General features: G+C 42.7%; 1 protein-coding gene across 2 annotated transcripts in view; it reads right to left on the bottom strand.

Moving 5' to 3' along the window:
* The window catches only part of alk (ALK receptor tyrosine kinase), a 510,023-nt gene that overhangs the window by 13,112 nt on the left and 476,277 nt on the right, over nucleotides 1-20,634 (bottom strand). For both annotated transcript variants that reach the window (XM_077238337.1, XM_077238336.1), the window contains 8 exons: nucleotides 12,640-12,795; nucleotides 7,955-8,068; nucleotides 6,846-7,032; nucleotides 4,710-4,800; nucleotides 3,943-4,007; nucleotides 3,719-3,848; nucleotides 2,384-2,481; nucleotides 128-220 (listed from right to left, as the gene is read on the bottom strand). In XM_077238337.1, coding sequence (XP_077094452.1) covers nucleotides 128-220; nucleotides 2,384-2,481; nucleotides 3,719-3,848; nucleotides 3,943-4,007; nucleotides 4,710-4,800; nucleotides 6,846-7,032; nucleotides 7,955-8,068; nucleotides 12,640-12,795 — 934 coding nt within the window. The remainder of the gene's footprint in view (nucleotides 1-127; nucleotides 221-2,383; nucleotides 2,482-3,718; nucleotides 3,849-3,942; nucleotides 4,008-4,709; nucleotides 4,801-6,845; nucleotides 7,033-7,954; nucleotides 8,069-12,639; nucleotides 12,796-20,634) is intronic.

Below are 20,634 nucleotides of genomic sequence, written 5' to 3' on the forward strand. Positions count from 1 at the left end.
AGTCTGCCATCTCTATGTTCTGTGAAGTGTTGCTTGAATATTTAAACATTCAAACCCCAGTCTCAATATCAGGAGGATTTTAAAGTGATTTATGAGCTCATGATGCCATATAAAATATGTCCAATACCTGTAGATGTCTCTGGCCATGCCAAAGTCACCGATCTTAGCCACCCTCCCCGAACCTTTACAGGTCAGAAGACAGTTCCTGGCAGCAATGTCCCTGTTAGGAATAACAGGCTGATTATTCTGACTGTCAAATTTAGCAGACACACACATTCGCATCCAATATTTGCTCTAGTTAAAATAGAATAATGATTAAAAAAAATCTGTACCACCATATTTGATTCACAGAAATATTTTCACCAATAGCACTGCCAGCTCAAGATGTTTAGCATTGTTCAGCAACAATATTGTGGACTGTTGTTTCCAGTACTATTACTGTAAATAACATTTTTGCAAATGTTGTATAGTTTTCTTAGACTATGCTACTTTTACCAAAAGAAAAATAATAATTTAAAACAATCTTTAATCTAATAATTCTAAATTCCCAATTATGTCTGTTGTCGGTAACACTTTACAATAAGGTTTCTTTTGTTAACATGTATTGTATTGTATTAACTAACATGAACTAACCATGAACAATACATTTATTACTGTATCTGTTCATCTTTGTTAACATTAGTTAATACAAGTACGCTGTTAGTGCAAATAGTGCAAATAGTGCAAGTGACTACAGTGGCTCAATCTTAATTTTATCAAACGACGAGAATACTTTTTGTGCGCAAAAAAACTCAAAAATAACGACTTTATTTCAACTATTCATTTCCTTCTCTCTGGGCCTCGAGTCAGTTCTGGTCTTTAAATGTTTAAATGATGCTGCTCCACTACCGCTTTGCAAAATAATAACAAGACAGCAAAGTACTAGACCGACCAGATCTGCTTTTAAAGTCAACTGTAACATCCCTTTCTGTAGAACATCATTTGCTCAGGCTGCTGTTTCAGTGAAAGGGGAATTATGGAATTATCTGCCAGATCATCTGAAATGTATCCCGACATTAGACATCTTCAAAAAAACAAAACAAATTGTGGTTAATTCAGGAACAGTGTTGTTCTCATATTTAGTCTTTTTGACTTTGCCCTTCCTGTATACTATTTTTTTTATCCTACTTTATTATTTTCCATTGTACTACATTGTTATCTTTGTATTACATTTAACCAAAAAAGCCCTTCTAGGGACAAGTGTTGTAAATTAGCTATAGCTAAAAACATTATGATACATGCATCAGATTACTGTCAAAGTTCATCTATGTTATTTGTATCTGTCCCTACCTAAATAAACTAAAGAGAAGAGAGTTCACTAGTGTAACAGCGCAGCTGTGTTGTACGTCACACGCATCACACATATGACCAGCGTCGGCCAATAGTGAGCCTACGTGTGACGTAGCTCTACGCAATCACACTAAGTTAAGTGACTAGAGACCCACAGAGAAGGAAATGAATAGTTGAAATAAAGTCATTATTTTTGTTTGTTTGGCAAGTTTCAATCCCTTAGAAGCCTATGGAGGAGTGATCCAGCTCTCAGATTTCATCAAAAATATCTTAATTCGTGTTCCGAAGATGAACGAAGAAGGTCTTACGGGGTTGGAACAACATGAGGGTGAGTAAATACTGACAGACTTTTCATTTTTGGGTGAACTATCCCTTTAACTAATACAACCTTTGATTTTAACTTACAGTAGTCTTGGTATTCAATCAATCAACATCAATCAAATATTCCGTCCAAGTTTACCTGCCGCAAAACCTCACATAAAAACTAAAACATAAGCAAAAACCTGTACTTGGGCCAAAAAAGCTACAAAGTGGTTAACAGTTATGAGGACAGTAAGAAGTCTTGATCTGCAAGATTATTCCCGTTTCTTTTTGAAGGTCGAGTCATGAAAGTCATGTTTCCAATTACTTGTAGTACCATTTGAAGGCATTTTGAGTCAAACACCCAATATCGGACAGCCTTTTATGCTAAAAAATCCTCTGAAAGGGCAAAAGGATCAATCCCTCTAGGTTTGGATCAAAAAGTTGAATATGAAGGCCCAGATACATTTTAACTTGGCTGTTTAGTAGGAAACTGCAGATGGATAAGCGTCTCGGTGTCTCTGTTTTATAGCTGGATTGATGACTGGACTGCTCATGTAGCATAAATGAGCTCTAAGTGGACTCATTTTTCATGCCATTCTGGATGCGAGTGTCAAAAAGAAGCAGGGCTCCCATTGCAGCTACAAGAGGGAAGCCGAGGAGCGCTGAATTTGTGCTGACTTCAGAAAAAAGCAGATCATCCATCTGTTGTTAAATTGATCTGTAATGTGTGTAGGTGTGTTGGAGATTATACCTGTGGATGAACTGGTTCTCTTCTAAGTACTGGCAGCCGCGGGCGATGTCTCTGGCTATGTTGAGAAGATCTACCATGGTCAGACTTGAAGGGTGCTCCTGGGAAACATTACAGGAATTCAGAATGTGTAGTTTTATGTCTGTTTACTTTCATTGCGTTTTGATTCTGTTTTCCCTGTTCTGGTTTGCCTGAGTTCCCTGTGCTTATTAGTTTCCATTGTTCCTATTTGAATTCACACATCTGTTCGGTTTTACCTGGATGTGCTCTCCCCATGCATTTAAGTCCTGCATTTCCTCAGTTCTGTGTTCGGTCTTGTTTGCGTTTATGTGTAGTGGTTTTGCTATTATATTCCAATAATTAGGATTTCACTGAGGCAAAGTCATAGTTAATAGTTAGTTAATAGTGAGAATTGGACACTAATCTAAAGTGTAACCGTGATTTCATAATTACTTCTATTTTCTTTGAAATGAATGTCATTTCTACTGAAATTAATATGTAATCTATTTGTAATTACACATTTGTAATGATGAAGTTTCAATTTAGTACATTTTAAACTATATTAACTTTAAGTGAAATATCAAATGACACTACAGTTAAAAAATATAATCAAGTACTCTAGATGACTTTTTGGTGCACGTTCACGGTTGGCATGTTTGGTTCGATTAAAACAAACTGCGATTTTGTGATTGTGTGATTGCTCTGTTGGTGTGGTTTATTTGAATAAGTGTGAACGCTGCGATCTAAACCCTGCTGCGCACCAAACAAGCGGGCCGAGACTGCGAAAAAGAAGTTTCTCAGACCGCTTCCAAACAAAACTCTCTCTCTCTTTTTCTCTCTCTCTCTCTTTCACTCTCTATCTCTTTCTAGCCGAACGGTTCTAAGAATGGCAAGGATTCTAAATTCTAAGAATTTAAGTGTTCCAGTTATATTTCCACTTGATCCACTTTAGCATGATTACAAACCATTCTCGGCCTGGATTCCTATCTCAGTTGTCTGTTGCCTGGCTGTCAGTTTCTCTGTAGCTGGCCAAGTGTGCTATTTGAGCGAAGTAAAGACAATTAAATTATGAAGTTAAAAGAAATATCTGAGCATCCTCCATAACGCAATCGCTATTTACATCTCTTATCCGTCTGTAAACTCTAACATTACAAAGGCAACGACTGGCACAATTTGTATTGCATTTCAGAAAGCTCTGTTATCAGCCCCACAGTGGAAAATGAAACCATATCCGTACCGGCTGGGCTGGATCGGCACGGAACGAACGGTTACGCAGACAGTGTAAAAGTGGCTTCTGTGTGTGTGTGTGTGTGTGTGTGTGTGTGTGTGTGTTCTTACTAGTCTGGGTCTAGTTTCCCTCAGGAAGCTCTTGAGATCCCCTCCGGCCATCAGTTCCAGCAGAATGAAGCGAGGCAGAGCCTGGAGACTCACCCCGATACACCGCACAATGTTTTGGTGACTAAACTTGCTGTCAGAGGAAGAGAAAAAGAAATGTGGTCCTTTTGCTATATGTCCTGATAAATTAGCATATGAAATGGAGGATATTTTGTGCTAATTTTTACCTGATTATTAGAGCTTCCATTAAAAAGTCCAGTTCATCCTGTTCAGAGCACACCTCAGGAAGAGTCTAATCAAAGAATCACTTGATCATCAAATCTACACACCATGAAATCATCCATCCATCCATCCATCCATCCATCTATCTATTAAATGCTATTTTTTTAACTTCCTATTTATTAAACAACCATCCTGGAAAAAAAATCTATATATATATACACACACACCAATCTACACACCATGAAATCATCCATCCATCCATCCATCCATCCATCCATCTATCTATCTATTAAATGCTATTTTTTGAACTTCCTATTTATAAAACAACCATACTGGGAAAAAAATAAAAAATAATATATATATATATATATATATATATATATATATATATATATATATATATATATATATATATATATAGTCGGTCATGATGGTGGAAGCTCTCAGTTTGCTCAGCTTACAGTCGGGACTCTGCAGCTCTGACTCTGATATACTCTACGTATATCAGTAGTAAGTAAATGGTTTCAACATTTATAAGAAATGTTTCTTGAGCACCAAATGATTTCTGAAGGATCATGTGTCGCTTAAAATATAATACAAATGAAAACAGCTATTTTAAATTGCAATAACAGTTTTGAGTATTACAGTTTTTACTGCATTTTTGATCAAATATGTGCAACCTGGGTAAAATTCTTCTTTCAAAAAGATTAAAAACTCTAACAAACCCTAAACCTTTGAACAGTAATGTGAATATACAGTATGCAGATCTGACCTTTACAGCCACCTGCATCGGGCTGGGCTCCCCTGGGATCCCAACGGCTAGTCCTTCATAGACCTCTCCAAATGCCCCATGACCCAGTCCTCTACAAACAAAACATACATCATTGTTACTCATTTGATCAAATAATATTACTCCATATATTTCACAAAATAAATTTCAGATGTTTCAAATTTCACTTATTAGAAAATTCTTGTTTATCAACTGTCACGGGGTGACCACCTGGTTATTGCTCTGTTGCAGGAATTGTGATTTTTCGGGACAGTGTGGGACACGTGAGGAGAGATGCATTTACTACTATTATAGTATGTAAATACTGATTTAATTTTAAATCACCAATAAGCTTTGCTAATTGTGACCAGCTCTGTGACTGGCACTCAATTTTCCCAGATGTGAGTGATACAATGATTTACTCAACAGGAACTATTCTCTCTTTTTGATGTGAAGGCCAAGTAGTGTAACCCATACTTGGAATGTGTCCTCTGCATTTAACCCATCCAACTTAGTGCACACACATTATGTATGTATAGACACCATATAGTGCATGCTGCAATAGGTTATCTACAGTTTATTGGTTCAATAGAAAGGTGAAATTCTGTCCAAACCCAGCTAGGAAAAATGATAAAAGCACTGATGTTCATTTACTGAAGAGGTGTCCAGGAAGTGTTCATCTGTAATTATTTTTTGGCAATATCTTCTGTTATTTATTTATTTTTATGTATAGAGTAGGCAAAACTGTTCGTTATCCCAACCAGTGAGTGGGTGTATTACTGTAAATAAATGTACGCACAAATTACTGCAGTATATATATATATATATATATATATATATATATATATATATATATATATATATATATATATATATATATATATATATATATATATATATATATACATACACTCACCTAAAGGATTATTAGGCACACCATACTAATACTGTGTTTGACCCCCTTTCGCCTTCAGAACTGCCTTAATTCTACATGGCATTGATTCAACAAGGTGCTGAAAGCATTCTTTAGAAATGTTGGCCCATATTGATAGGATAGCATCTTTCAGTTGATGGAGATTTGTGGGATGCACATCCAGGGCATGAAGCTCCCGTTCCACCACTTCCCAAAGATGCTCTATTGGGTTGAGATCTGGTGACTGTGGGGGGCATTTTAGTACAGTGAACTCATTGTCATGTTCAAGAAACCAATTTGAAATGATTCGAGCTTTGTGACATGGTGCATTATCCTGATGGAAGTAGCCATCAGAGGATGGGTACATGGTGACCATAAAGGGATGGACATGGTCAGAAACAATGCTCAGGTAGGCCGTGGCATTTAAACGATGCCCAATGGGCACTAAGGGGCCTAAAGTGTGCCAAGAAAACATCCCCCACACCATTACACCATCACCACCAGCCTGCACAGTGGTAACAAGGCATGATGGATCCATGTTCTCATTCTGTTTACGCCAAATTCTGACTCTACCATCTGAATGTCTCAACAGAGTGGGGTCTTCTGCTGTTGTAGCCCATCCACCTCAAGGTTGTGCGTGTTGTGGCTTCACAAATGCTTTGCTGCATACCTCGGTTGTAACGAGTGGTTATTTCAGTCAAAGTTGCTCTTCTATCAGCTTGAATCAGTCGGCCCATTCTCCTCTGACCTCTTGCATCAACAAGGCATTTTCGCCCACAGGACTGCTGCATACTGGATCTTTTTCGCTTTTCACACCATTCTTTGTAAACCCTAGAAATGGTTGTCCATGAAAATCCCAGTAACTGAGCAGATTGTGAAATACTCAGACCGGTCCGTCTGGCACCAACAACCATGCCACGCTCAAAATTGCTTAAATCACCTTTCGTTCCCATTCTGATATTGAGTTTGGAGTTCAGGAGATTGTCTGGACCAGGACCACACCCCTAAATGCATTGAAGCAACTGCCATGTGATTGGTTGATTAGATAATTGCATGAATGAGAAATTGAACAGGTGTTCCTAATAATCCTTTAGGTGAGTGTGTATATATATATATATATATATATATATATATATACACACACACACATATACATATATATACATATATATATATATATATATATATATATATATATAGAACCGGGACATAGTGATGCTCCTAACCTGGTGAGAGAGATGTTCCGCCGCGGGACCTCCTTCAGGTCATTGACGGAGGCGGTCTTCCCACCAAAGCAGTAGTTGGGATTGTAGTCGGTCATGATGGTGGAAGCTCTCAGTTTGCTCAGCTTACAGTCGGGACTCTGCAGCTCCAACTGGATGGACTGGAGCTCGGTGTGTTTACGTCTGTACACTGGACAATAATCAGCAAAGCATGACATTTTTCTGTTGGCATTAACTTCAAATTCCATGTGGAAATGAACTATCAAACTGCTGTACAATAACCAGTGATGTTATTGTAATTTTCTTTTACAGTTTAATTTAATGGCACAAAAATATTATTTTCATTTATTTATTTTGAAATGAGACTCTAATTGAATGTGCGTTGTCATCGTGTTTATTACTAAATCAGATTTATTAATTAAAAGTAATTTCCTCTGTAATTTTAATAGTTCATTGCAAACCTGTGGAAATCTATATGGACAAATCTGAAATGACATAAAACGTTTTCACGAACTGGCATGTTTGCCCAAGTTTGGTGGGCTTGACCCAGGCAGTAAACACATTAGTGTGGTGTCTGGAAGTGATTTATTCATAAAGTGTAAACCGACAAGGCTGTCAGAGCCCAGTTAACAGCCCATCTATCATGCGTCTATTCAATTTATCACTCAGAAACTGCTACTACAGTGTAGATGGACAGATGATGTGTTAGGTGTGATGGCACTCTGTGTTTGTGTGTGCGTGTGCGTGCGTGCGTGTGTGTGTGTGTGTGTGTGTGTGTGTGTGTGTGTGTGTGTGTGTGTGTGTGTGTGTGTGTGTGTGAGAGAGAGAGAACCTGTGGTTAATGCATTGTGCAAACAAGATCCCAAACATATTCACAGCTAATGTGGCATGTGCCTAAGCATTTTTTTTACCATTATTACCATACAGAAAATAAAGAATTGCACTTTTTAAAAAATATATTACAAATATGTTTACACACAGAGTATAATTTTAGTAAACATATTTTTTATGTTTTACAACAAACAAAAAAAGGAAAAAAAATCTAAAATTTCTATGCTCATAACTATGCTCATAATTATGCTCATAAACAGGATTTGACATGGTCTACTTACTGATCATAACACCTGAAACAGCCAACAGCAAAGCAGCGATGAGCGCGGAGGTCCCAACAGACAAACCCAGTGCCAGATGAGACAAAGACGGCTGGGCAGGCAATAGAGACACCTCTGAACAAACACACAGCAATGAACATACCGTTCACATGAGTCAGGGTTATCTCAGTTTTGCTTTTCATATTTAAAACGGTTAACTCACAAGCACTATATGCACATGTCAGATCAGAATCATGCGTCAAACTGAAGGCACACATGTGGATTTGAACATAAGGACACTTGCACGCTAAACAAAATCTATAGATTCTAAAGTGAAAAACATGATTACTCTCTAGTAATGACTGAATTCATTGTAATCTTTTGAGGTTTTTGTAAAGTTTTGGATAGTAATTACTCAAGTGTTACTACACCCTTCTAACGGAATTACTAGTTATTTGGATCAGTATTCTAAAGTGAATATCATGGTAACCCACTAGTAATTGAATTTGAATTACTATCCAAAACCTTACAAAACCGTACAAAAACCTCAAAAGCTTACAATGACTTCAGTAATTACTAGGGAGTAATTATGCTTTTCACTTTAGAATACTGATACAAATAATTATTAATACCTTCTGAAGGATTTGATAATACTTGAGTCATTACGAATGGGTTAGCATGACCTTCACATCAGAATTAATTATAGATTATGCATTTTTCACATTAATTATGAACCTGTAAATGATAGTGCTTAGTAGTCCTCTTGGAGGTATGTAGTTACTGATTAGGTAATATTGAACTACCACATTCAAATAGCACTATTACTTATTTAATTAATTAATCAAGGTTTCTTGTTTGTTAATAGTGGTTTCTAGAATGTCAATAATGCGTTTCTCATTTAAAAATTAAATAATAGAAAACGAACAGCAATGGACATATTAATATGCTCTGCCCCAATTTCCTGTTTGGAAATATGTCAACACAGGGTGGTAAACATGTTCATTAAGTTATTTCAGCTCGTATGTAGCCTGTAGATTAACCCATAAGAACCCGGACCAATTTCCCCTTATAGGAAAATTATGGGGCATATAAAACAGACTAAATGGACCACTTAAAATATGTTTCTGCTACTGTTTTTTAAATACAACCACTCCTTGTCAAAGATCTGTAATGTTACATATATATGACATTGGGCGTTTATGATAATTTTTTTATGTTACATATATGTCACATTGGGGTTTTATTTCTCATTTGAAAAAAAAAATTGTCAGTTTTCTTGCTAAACAAACATTTTTGGTTTATTTTCTTTTCCACAACATTTTCAAAATTATAACTTTTCTGGGAAGATAAATACAAATAAAAAAAACTTTTTCAGAAGTAATAGTTTTTGCATTTTATTTGCTTTGCCACATATTTCAAAACCAGTGGCGGTTCTAGAGGGGGGGGCCAGGGGGGCCCATGCCCCTGTGACAAGAAGCTTGGCCCCCCTTGTGGCCCCACTAAATGTGGAGTGTGAAATAATTTTTACAAAACTGTTTTTTGCTATCTTTGTTATCGCTGTCTGCATATTATTATTTTTTATTATTCTATCTTTGTGGATTTGCTTGTTCACGTGACAATTCGTATCACATTCGCGGGAATCGCGGCAGAATAACGTCTGTCTCCTGCACGCGAGAGAGGAGAGAAGGAGAAAGCTGATCAGTTGCAAGTTCATTCTTTATGTGCGTATGGGGTGTGCGATGTGTATTGTCTATTAAAATATTGTAATCATTGTTTTAACTACTATGTACGAGGCACTGTGAGCTGACATCGCATTTGTCTATCGTTCTTTCACTACTGTGTGCGGTTCATAGGTAGGCTATGTCCCCAAATTAGTTTATGTCTTATATTTATATCATATTATGTTCTTATATTAGAATATCAGATCAGCAAGAGTGCCGTTTTCCTGTGTACAATTGCAGCTGTGATATTGATGTTATACAACAGTTAAATTAACAATAAGTTAACATGAGTTACTTTTTAGACACAATATCATCAATATTGTTTGTTTTCCCTTTATTTCGCCGACTAGAATTTCAAAATGAAACCCTAGCAGAGTCTCAATGTAACAGACAGCGATGATTTATTGAAATCCGCGTTTTGAAGGAATCACTTGCTCCTTTCCCGAATGAATCAGCCGTTTGAACAAATCGGTTGAATGAATGAATCCCTCAACTCACTCCTGTGACTTTCCGCCGCCTACTGGCGGTTTTAGTTTCATATTTAAAGTACCCTTTAATTAAAACGTTAAAATTAGAAATCATTTCATGTTTAAATATTGATTTAAAAAAAAAAATCTCATAGCTTTATTTATACAATTGTAAATGGAGTGTAAATATATTAATGCCGCTTCTGTGCCACCTCTAGACTGCACTGCAAACATGGATTTTGATTGAATTAATTAATTTGACTGGTAACAGCGGTACTGTATAATTATTGTATAATTAAGTATTATCGTATAAATAAGTATAATTACTGAATAGTTTGAATGTTAGTATTTGACATAAAAGGTGATTCATAACTCTAAATAAGTTTAGAAAGAATGTCCATATATAGGTGAAAATGCCCCTGGAAATCAATTTAAGGTGGCAAATTAAATTAATTAAAAATTAATAAAAAAATTAATTTCGGGCCCTGCTGTTAACTGACCACTGCATAGAATATTAAAAAATATGAATATCTTTGTGAGTCTGCTGTCAACAACAGGCCTAAACCAGCCATGGCACCAGCACAAAAACACAATCAGTAAAATATCATCTAATTATCAACAAAACATTGAAAATATTGAGATATATTTTTGTCAATATTCCACACCCCTAATGAATTTTGATTTCTTCAGGTCTTAAAAAGCCTTAAATTTGACTTTAAAAAGTGTGCGGGAACCCTGTAAACGGTTAGACATAGTTACCTAGCAAGTCAGTTATTTTCAGTAAATGAATTAATAAGCTTCTTGGTCCCCATTGCTTTTGCTCTATAGTTCTCACCAAAATGAAGAGAAAGAAGGACATCATGTCAATTACAGTTACTGTGACTAATACTGAATATGTAATGCAAATCTAAAAATATAATGGAAATGCAAATACATTGTTGAATTATTATAAACATGGTATTTTGCCTGTTAATGCCTGCAGTGCAGTGCAGAAAATGATATGACAACAATAAGGTCTAAATGTAACTGGCCCCTCTAACAGTACAACTGGCCCCAGCTTGGCCCCCCCAGTTGAAATGGTCTAGAACCGCCACTGTTCAAAACCACAACTGTGACCAAAACTGTGACTTTTTCAGATACACGGTTTAATCAGAAATATTTTTTTAGGTTATTTTTTCACAACTCGAAAATATGCAAACTGAATAAAAATGAATTACTACCTCACACTGGAGGTCAACATGTTGAACATGCATGTAGTGCAATAACATTGCAAAATTCAACCTTTTCAGGTATACGGTTTAACCAGAAATACATTTATTTTTTTATTTTTTCACAACTCGAAAATGTGCAAACTGAATAAAAATAAATATGGTGTTTTATACCATATGTTGCATACCTGTTTTGGTTACAGGTATGCAAAATATTTTCAAAATACATTTCATTAAAGGGTAAACCCTAAACCAACTTCTTTTAGTTAATGATCTGTAAAACTGGGGCTTTATTATTGCTGTTCATTGAATTTTTTGGACATTTGAGTATAAAGTGTTTTAATTCTACAATATATGGTGTAAAAACATCTGAGTGCTGCCCTCTTTAGGTTGAACAGTGGCTACTGCAGTTGAATTTTCCTATTGGAAGTTGTGGTGCCCTGTGACGTAAGCAGGCACAAGCTAACCACACCCCTGCCTACAGAGAGATGCGTTTCAGGTGCACGCCCTTGTTTTATATCAATTTGTACAAGAAATATTTTAAAATCAGGTCAAGTGTAATCTCGGATATGATATTAAAACATTAGAATTGTTGCATGGGTTGAAACATACCTTTAATAACAAAAACAAGTGTTTTTAAAAATTGCTGACACTGAAACATGTGCACACCAGACAGGCCACAATTTTGGAAATGTTACCATGGCAACAAAAATGCACACATTGTCACATGACTGAATCTGAGTGTTCCTTAACTGTCCCTTAGGGACTTCCTGGGTTGAAAGTGAGGTATAATGCTTTAAAAAAAAATCTTTTCAGATGATCACCAGTGTTTGTGACACCCATGTCACATCGGGTTCTTATGGGTTAACAGAGAATGAAAGCTTTTTGAAATATAATTTTCTTCTTTTTTTTGTCTAATAAAATTAGCATGTAATTAGAATGAACCCATGGTCTTTAACTTTCTTACTGACTGAAACATTTATGTAATTGAGAAAAGCATCTACGAATAGATGTGTAAATTATTCGAAATTAACAAAACAACAGCTAAAAGATGTGGGCAACAGTGGAGTGTTTTTATCTTTTCTTTCTTTTTGAGTACAAGCTGGCAAACGGAGCTAAAGTTCACAGCGATGACCTCTGTCAAATACACTGTAAATGGCAGAGAATTGAGCTGGGTTTTACAGAGGTAAGTGCCGCTCTTGAGAAAGAACTTTATTATTGAGAGTACACTCTTCCCAGACATTCATTTTACCATTTTATGAGACAGTCATTCATCTGATGGTGGTGAAGTGTGTTATAAATGAACTAACCGGTGGAGTTGATGCAGGACACTCCGTCCGGGGCCAGTGTGAGCTCTTCATCGCAGTAACACACCATGCCCTCAGAGGTCTCATGGCAATCTCCTGACTCGCAGTGACTGCAGTTCTGCACTGGGTTGATAATAACTTCACCGTCGCCTTCCATGCCTGGAAACAACATTACTGTATTATGGGATGGTTAGGCATAGTAGTAAAGATTGTGGCTTTTAATCGGAAGGTTGTTGCTTTGATCCCCACAGGGGTGAACTATTACCACTGTGCCCTTAAGCAAGGCACCTTAATCCAGGTGTCTCCAGGGATACCGTCCCTGTAATAAGGGTCCTGTACTGTATGTTCTTCAAATAGGAGCATCTGCTAAATGACTACTTACTTAGAAGGTACACTATGTAACTTTTGGCCCTCTAGCTAAAAACAAAACTGTGTCCATTTTGTGGAAGAACATTGTTTTGGTTGTGCTTTGGCTCTGCATGACTGTTCATAAAACATTCACCATTAGGCTTAAGAGATATAACCAGATTAGATGGAAAGGATCTCAAAGTGGAATAGCTGAAGAGGTTACTGTAGCTTTACACATTAATAAACACTTGATATTAAATTCTGGCACAGCACTTCAACAACCATGATGAAATGACCCATCACAATAGATAATGCTTTACCATGAACTGAGCAATTTATCTGTTCAATAAAATACCTTACTCACCTGTTGAGTTATAAAAACGTCATCTCTGAAATGCCAAGCCAATGTTGATTCATGTTTTATTACGAGCTCTGTCACGTTCTCTTTTTGCCAGCAGACTCTCGTCTGTTCGGTGTCTGTTTAAAACAAGTGATTCTCCGGAGGTTGGGGATTTAGCGGCTCCATGTCAAACTTTATCGCTCATTGTGACAACTAACCTCTTCCACTCACACACCAGACACGCGTCAAAGTAGCCTGAGCAACTCTTCTCTATTTAATGATATGATGAGAAACACACAGGCAACTGACATATGTACACAATTTCCCACGAAAACCATCCCGACAGGTCTAAAATATCAGGTGTAAAGGTTTTATATATGACACTTGATGATTCCTTATAATAAGACCCTTATTATGGATTAAAATCACTTGCAGTCCTCCTGAAACCACATAGAGTTAAGCACCTTGCTTTAGGGCACAGTAGAGCCTGAGAGAGACTGTAATCTCAGAAACCATACATAATTTGGGTCACCCCGATTTTTGGTACAAACTTTAACTTACTGTAGAGATTTGCCACCATTAGGCCACAATAATTCCGATGTCTATTTTACAAAGGTTTAACAGTAACAAAGATTAATAAATTATTTTAAATATATATTGCTCATTGTCAGTTCATGTTAATGCTAATGATTTAACTAATGTTAACAAATGAAACCTTATTGTAAAGTGTTACCACTTCATTTGTACACTAAGTTCCTATTTAAAATTTCCACAAAAATGTGAAATTGCTATTTGAAATTAATTTAAGTGCTTCATTTGATTGATAAAGAGGTGCTGACACCAGTCCTACTGTCCACATCTTAATTTGTATTGTGTGTACTCTATATACTTCGTTAGAGCGAGTACATAATTACACAATATGCCAGTATTAAGCATACTTCCAAGCATTGAGGTTCCAACCGATACTAAAATGTGACGTGGAAGCACTGTAGAACACTGATTGGTCAGACAGACAGAATCGTCACTACCAGCGTCATTGTATTTGCGAGAAATCAAACCCGCTAGATTTAAATAGCCAGTAACAGCCACCGCTGTAGCACCTGTTTTAAAACTACTTGCTTGAAGAAAAAAAACTTCCAAAAAAGAAATAGCTGAATTGTGGTCAGTGGACTAGAAGTGCAGACGTTCCTCTTGTTGGTTGCCGAGGAGCGGATAAACTATAACGATCAGTCATAATCCCACCCACTTTGAAGCGCTACTAACTGCAGTGGAAAAGCAACCGAGCTAAAGCGAACCGAGCCGTGCTGCGCCGAGCCGAGTCGTACCACGCAGTGGAAAAGCGAAGCGAGCCGAACCGGGCCGCGCCGAGCCGAACCGTACTGAGCCGTACCGAGCCGTACCATGCAGTGGAAAAGCGCCATTTAACGCAAGGGATTGTGTGCAATGTTGGCATAAAAATGTTGCAAGAATGCATACTTCAAAAATGCAACACAAATAGGATATTATCTGACAACATTTGGCATATTATCATTAACATACTATGATTTAAGACACTCCTCCTTAATCTTGCATATTAAAACGTATGGATAATGTAGTGTGAATAGAATGAAAAGCTCAAAAGTTGCTCCCCAATTTGCGTAGCCTATACTTGCATACACTATTTTGTCCCATTCTGTAGCATAGATAATATTGGGAGTAGTGTTTAAACTAAAAATTCAGTAAGAAATATAGCTGCAAGCCCCAATTAAAAGGGTTCAATTGGTTTAAGGCCTTTAAGCACAATTAAGGGTAAAACGTTATTATGTTTTATTTATCAAGCCTGTAACCACCTAGATCATAGATGGAAAAGACCTTTTAATTGAGAGCCAAAACAGGCAATTTACTAAGAAAATATGTTTTAAAGCTTTTTAACAGTTGTCGAGGTTGAGCCAAAAACCGTCTCGGTTACATGTGTAACCCTCGTTCCCTGAGTAGGGAACGGAGACGTTACGTCGGATGACGACGAATGGGGGTTTCGCCTAGAAAGCCAATCATCTTCGTGTATTATAAAACGAGCCAATGGCGATGAAATGCCATGGGTCTGCGGAATTTGCATAGCGTAACTCCGCCCCACCTCGTGGGTATAAAAGGAGGACGCTCGGCAACATGCAGATATGTCTTCGCTGAGGAGCCGAGACTGAACTCAGGCGTCTACCCAGCGGTACAGCGGAAGTGGCAGGGAGACGTAACGTCTCCGTTCCCTACTCAGGGAACGAGGGTTACACATGTAACCGAGACGTTCCCTTTCGTAGTCACTCCGAGTTACGTCGGATGACGACGAATGGGGGTCCCCGTGAAATCACGCCACCTTCACAGCTGTCTTCCAGTGCCCTGCGAAAAGTCTGATCCCCCTGTCGTGATACTGGCACAGACGAAGGAGTCCTACTTAACACAGGAATACCAAGGTACACTGGGAAGCATATCTCAGAGGAGATATGCCGCAGCATGCCTACCCGAAGGGAGGACTTAAGATACACATATGGCCGGAGGGCTACATATGGAGGAACACTGGAGTGACCAGCCCGAGGGGTGGCAACTTTCAACTCCAGGAGGGCAAGATGGCTTGCCAAGGGAAAGACACATGCTCAAGGAGGCTTACAGTGGAAATACACATGTGGGGGTTACTCAGGGAGGAACCATGCACACGGAGGCACCTAGCCGACGCCCAGGCAATAGACACTGGCGCCAGCATCAACAGTGCTGGAGGAACTCAGGGCTTCAGAGAGGAAGGCTCACCTGAGGAATAATCGCACGTATCCAGTCCGTGGAGTGGAAAGGCGAGCAAGCGAAGACACCTGAGCGGGTCCAGTACTAGCTGACTGAAGCGAGTACACGAGAGGACACAGGCTCCACTCGGAGATTATAGAATCTGGCGAATGTGTTGGGTGTCGCCCAGCCTGCAGCTCTACAAATGTCTGCCAGCGAGGCGCCATGCGCTAGAGCCCAAGAGGAAGCCACACTCCGGGTGGAGTGGGCTGTCACACCAAGGGGGCACGGTCGGCCTTGCTGTTGGTAAGCCAAAGCAATGGCGTCCACTATCCAGTGAGACAACCTCTGCTTTGAGAGAGCCTTTCCCTTCAGTCTCCCACCATAACAGACAAAGAGCTGGTCTGAGGTCCTGAAACACTGCGTTCTGTCTACGTAAGCGCGGAGAGCGCGTACTGGACAGAGCAGTGCCAAGGCTGGGTCTGCCTCCTCCCGGGGCAGCGCTTGCAGGTTCACCACCTGGTCCCGGAAGGGAGTGGTGGGAACCTTGGGCACATATCCAGGCCGGGGTCTCAGGATCACGTGAGAGTGACCGGGCCCGAATTCCAGGCACGCTTCGTCAACGGAGAATGCGTGCAGGTCCCCTACCCTCTTGATGGAGGCCAATGCAACCAGGAGCGCTGTCTTCATAGACAGGAACTTAAGCTCCACTGATTGCAGAGGCTCAAAGGGAGCCCTCTGCAGGGCATTTAAGACCACTGAGAGGTCCCAAGAGGGAACGAGAGGAGGACGAGGAGGATTTAGTCTCCTCGCTCCTCTCAGGAACCTGACGATCAGGTCGTGCTTCCCCAGAGACTTACCTTGAACTGCTTCGTGATATGCGGCGATAGCGGCCACATACACCTTCAGGGTGGAGGGAGACAGCCTTCGCTCCAACCCCTCTTGCAGGAAGGAAAGCACGACAGAGATCGAGCACCTCCTGGGGTCTTCTCGACGAGAAGAGCACCAGTTGACGAAGAGGTTCCACTTCAACGCATAGACATGCCTCGTGGACGATGCTCTAGCGGAAGTGATGGTAGCCGCCACCGCTGGTGGCAGGGTACTCAAACCTGCCTCGTCCCGTCCAGGAGCCACACGTGGAGCCTCCAGAGATCGGGTCGAGGGTGCCAAAGGGTGCCCCGTCTCTGAGAAAGGAGATCCTTCCTCAGAGGAATTGGCCAAGGAGGTGCTGTCGCGAGGAGCACCAGTTCGGAGAACCAGGTCCGGGTGGGCCAATACGGCGCAACCAGAATGAGCTGCTCCTCGTCCTCCTTGATCTTGCACAAGGTCTGTGCGAGAAGGCTCACTGGGGGAAACGCATACTTGCGTAGGCCCCGCGGCCAGCTGTGCGCCAGTGCATCCGTGCCGAGAGAGCCCTCGGTCAGGGAATAGAACAGGGCGCAATGGGTCGAGTCGTGAGAGGCAAACAGATCTATCTGTGCGTCCCCGAACTGGTCCCAAATCAGCTGAACCGACTGGGGATGGAGTCTCCATTCGCCGGAGATGGGCCGAAACCGTGACAGCTCGTCGGCTGCAAAGTTCCGATCTCCCGGAATGTAGATAGCACGAAGGGACCTCAGGTGCTTCTGACTCCATAAGAGGAGGTGGCGTGCGAGTTGCGACATACGGCGGGAGCGTAGACCACCCTGACGGTTGATGTACGCTACAGTCGCGGTATTGTCTGAACGGACTAGTACGTGTTGACCCCTGAGCAACGTGAGGAAACGGTGCAGGGCAAGGCGTACTGCCAGCAACTCGAGGCAATTGACGTGCAAAAGGCGCTGGGGTCCTGTCCAGGAGCCCGCGGCAGCATGTCCGTTGCACATGGCGCCCCAACCCGTGGAAGAGGCATCTGTGGAGACAACAACATGCCTGGAAACTCGTTCTAGGGGAACTCCGGCCCGTAGAAAGCTGAGGTTCCTCCACGGAGTGAAGGACTGACGGCAGGTCGGAGTCACTGGGACTCGGAACGTGCCGTGATGCCATGCCCACCTCGGGACTCGATCGCAAAGCCACAGCTGAAGCGGTCTCATATGAAGCAATCCGAGCGGCGTTGCTGCGGCTGCGGATGCCATATGCCCCAGGAGCCTCTGAAACAATTTCAGTGGGACCGCACTCTTGCCATCGAACTGTCGAAGGCAAGTCAGCAGCGAGTGTGCGCGCTCGCTCGTAAGCTGCGCGGACATGGCGACCGAGTCGATCTCCATACCGAGAAAAGAGATCCTCTGCACGGGGCAGAGTTTGCTCTTCTCCCAGTTGACCCGAAGGCCCAGACGGGCTAGGTGCCGAAGCACAAGATCCCTGTGTTCGCAAACCTGGTCTCGAGAGTGAGCTAGGATCAGCCAGTCGTCGAGATAGTTCAGGATGCGAACCCCGTGTTCCCGAAGGGGAACAAGGGCAGCCTCGACGATCTTCGTGAAGACGCGAGGAGACAGGGCTAGCCCGAAGGGGAGAACCGCGTACTGGTATGCCTGCCCCTCGAAAGCAAACCGTAGGAACGGTCTGTGTTGAGGTAAGATGGAGACATGAAAGTAGGCGTCCTTCAGGTCTATGGCTGCAAACCAATCCCGTGGCCGCACACATTCGAAAATGCGTTTGGCCGTGAGCATCTTGAACGGCAGCCTGTGAAGGGAGCGGTTCAAGACGCGCAGATCCAGGATCGGCCGTAACCCACCGGATTTCTTGGGGACAATGAAGTACGGGCTGTAAAACCCTGACCTCATCTCGGCTGGAGGGACAGTCTCGATTGCACCCTTCGCCAGCAGGGTAGCAACCTCCGCTCTCATGATAGGGGCATTGCCACCGACCATAGTGAAGCGAACTCCCCTGAAGCGGGGAGGAGACCGTGCGAACTGAATCGCATAGCCGAGCCTGATAGTTCTGGCGACCCAGCGAGAAAGGCTGGGAAGCTCCAACCAAGCTGTCAGATACTGAACCAGCGGGGTCATACGAACCACAGGCGTCCCCCCGGAGGGGCAGCGAAGCGGAGTGACCAGCCCAGGCGAGGGTGGCAAAGCGGCCCGGAGCGGGGGCGCGGTCATGCTCCGCGTCCTGACAGAGGAGACCAGGGAAGGACCAGCGTTCCACGGGGGTCTGCTCTGCCAGGGGTCTGGCGATAGAGGGGGACGAGAGTGGTGAGGTCCGGAGACGGCACACACTGTCGCCCGCACCCTCCGGGACAGAGGGGGACGGGAGTGGCGAGGCCCGGAGGCGGCACACACTGCGGTTCGAGAACTCTGTGACAGAGGGGGATGAGAGCGGCGAGGCCCGGGGGCGTCGCGCACTGTCAACCGGCTCTGTGTGCTCAGTGATGGGTGTATTGATTCTTTCTTTGACCATAATAGGGTACTGCCCACCCGTGGGTGGGCAGCGGGAGAACAAAAGATTCTCCCCCGGCCCTCCGCCGGGGGAAGGAGGGGGCCTGCAACCACCTCCTGGGAAAAAACCGACACCATCACTGAGCAGCCCGTCTCAGGAGCGCCGCTTAGCCTGGCGTTTAGCGGGGCGCGGGGCTGGAGAGGGCTGTGGCGCCTTCCTGCGGCCTCCTCCACGACGCGGCCCGGGTGAAGGCTGCTGCTGGGGCCGTGCGGGAGGGGAGGGAGCCACAGGAGGGCGCCCTCGGCGGCGAGCAGTCTGAGGTGTCTGTACCGACGGCTGGGTGGAGGCAGCAGCAGGCCGTCGGGGCAGAATATGTTTAATCGCCTCAGACTGCTTCTGTGCGGTTGAGAACTGCTGGGCAAAGTCCTCAACCGCTCCGCCGAAGAGGCCGGCCTGGGATATGGGGGCGTCGAGCAGACGGGTACGCTCGGCGTCCCGCATATCAGCCAGGTTCAGCCATAGGTGACGCTCCTGGACCACAGAGGTGGCCATCACCTGACCCAGGGAGCGTGAGGCCACTTTCGTCGCTCGGAGAGCGAGGTCAGTGGCGGCACGCAGCTCATTGAAGAGCCCTGGGTCAGTCCCCGCCTCGTGCATATCTCTGAGCAGCTGGGCCTGGTAGACCTGCAAGGTGCTCATCGCATGCAGAGCGGCAGCCGCCTGTCCTGCAGCTCTGTGAGACCTCGCCACTAAGGTGGACGAGAATCTACAGGCCTTGGACGGGTGCTTAGGATTACCACGAGATGAAGCACTCTGAGGACATAGTTGCATGGCAACAGAGCGTTCAACCGGGGGAATCCCAGTGTACCCATGGGCGGCTGCCCCATCGAGGGGAGGAAAAGCGGAGAAAGCTGACGAACGTACACGGGAGGTCAAGGGAGCCTTCCATGATTTCGTCAACTCCTCATGCACCTCCGGGAAGAATGGCATTGGGGTTGGCTGTGGCCGTGAGGCGGCAGCCGCACCCAAAAACCAATCATCCAACCGCGAGCGCTCAGGGCAGGGCGGAGGGTTCCACTCAAGCCCGATGCTCGCGGCGGCCCGGGAGAGCATGGCCGTCATCTCGGGATCTGATACGGGCAACGCTGGAGCTCCAGAAGGAGGCAACGCAGCCGCATCGTCACTTCCCGATGACTCTTGCCCGCCTT

This window comes from Siphateles boraxobius, unplaced genomic scaffold, assembly GCF_051911475.1.
Source record: "Siphateles boraxobius isolate OS27281-9 unplaced genomic scaffold, OSU_SipBor_1 22, whole genome shotgun sequence".
NCBI classification, from domain to species: Eukaryota; Metazoa; Chordata; class Actinopteri; order Cypriniformes; family Leuciscidae; genus Siphateles; species Siphateles boraxobius.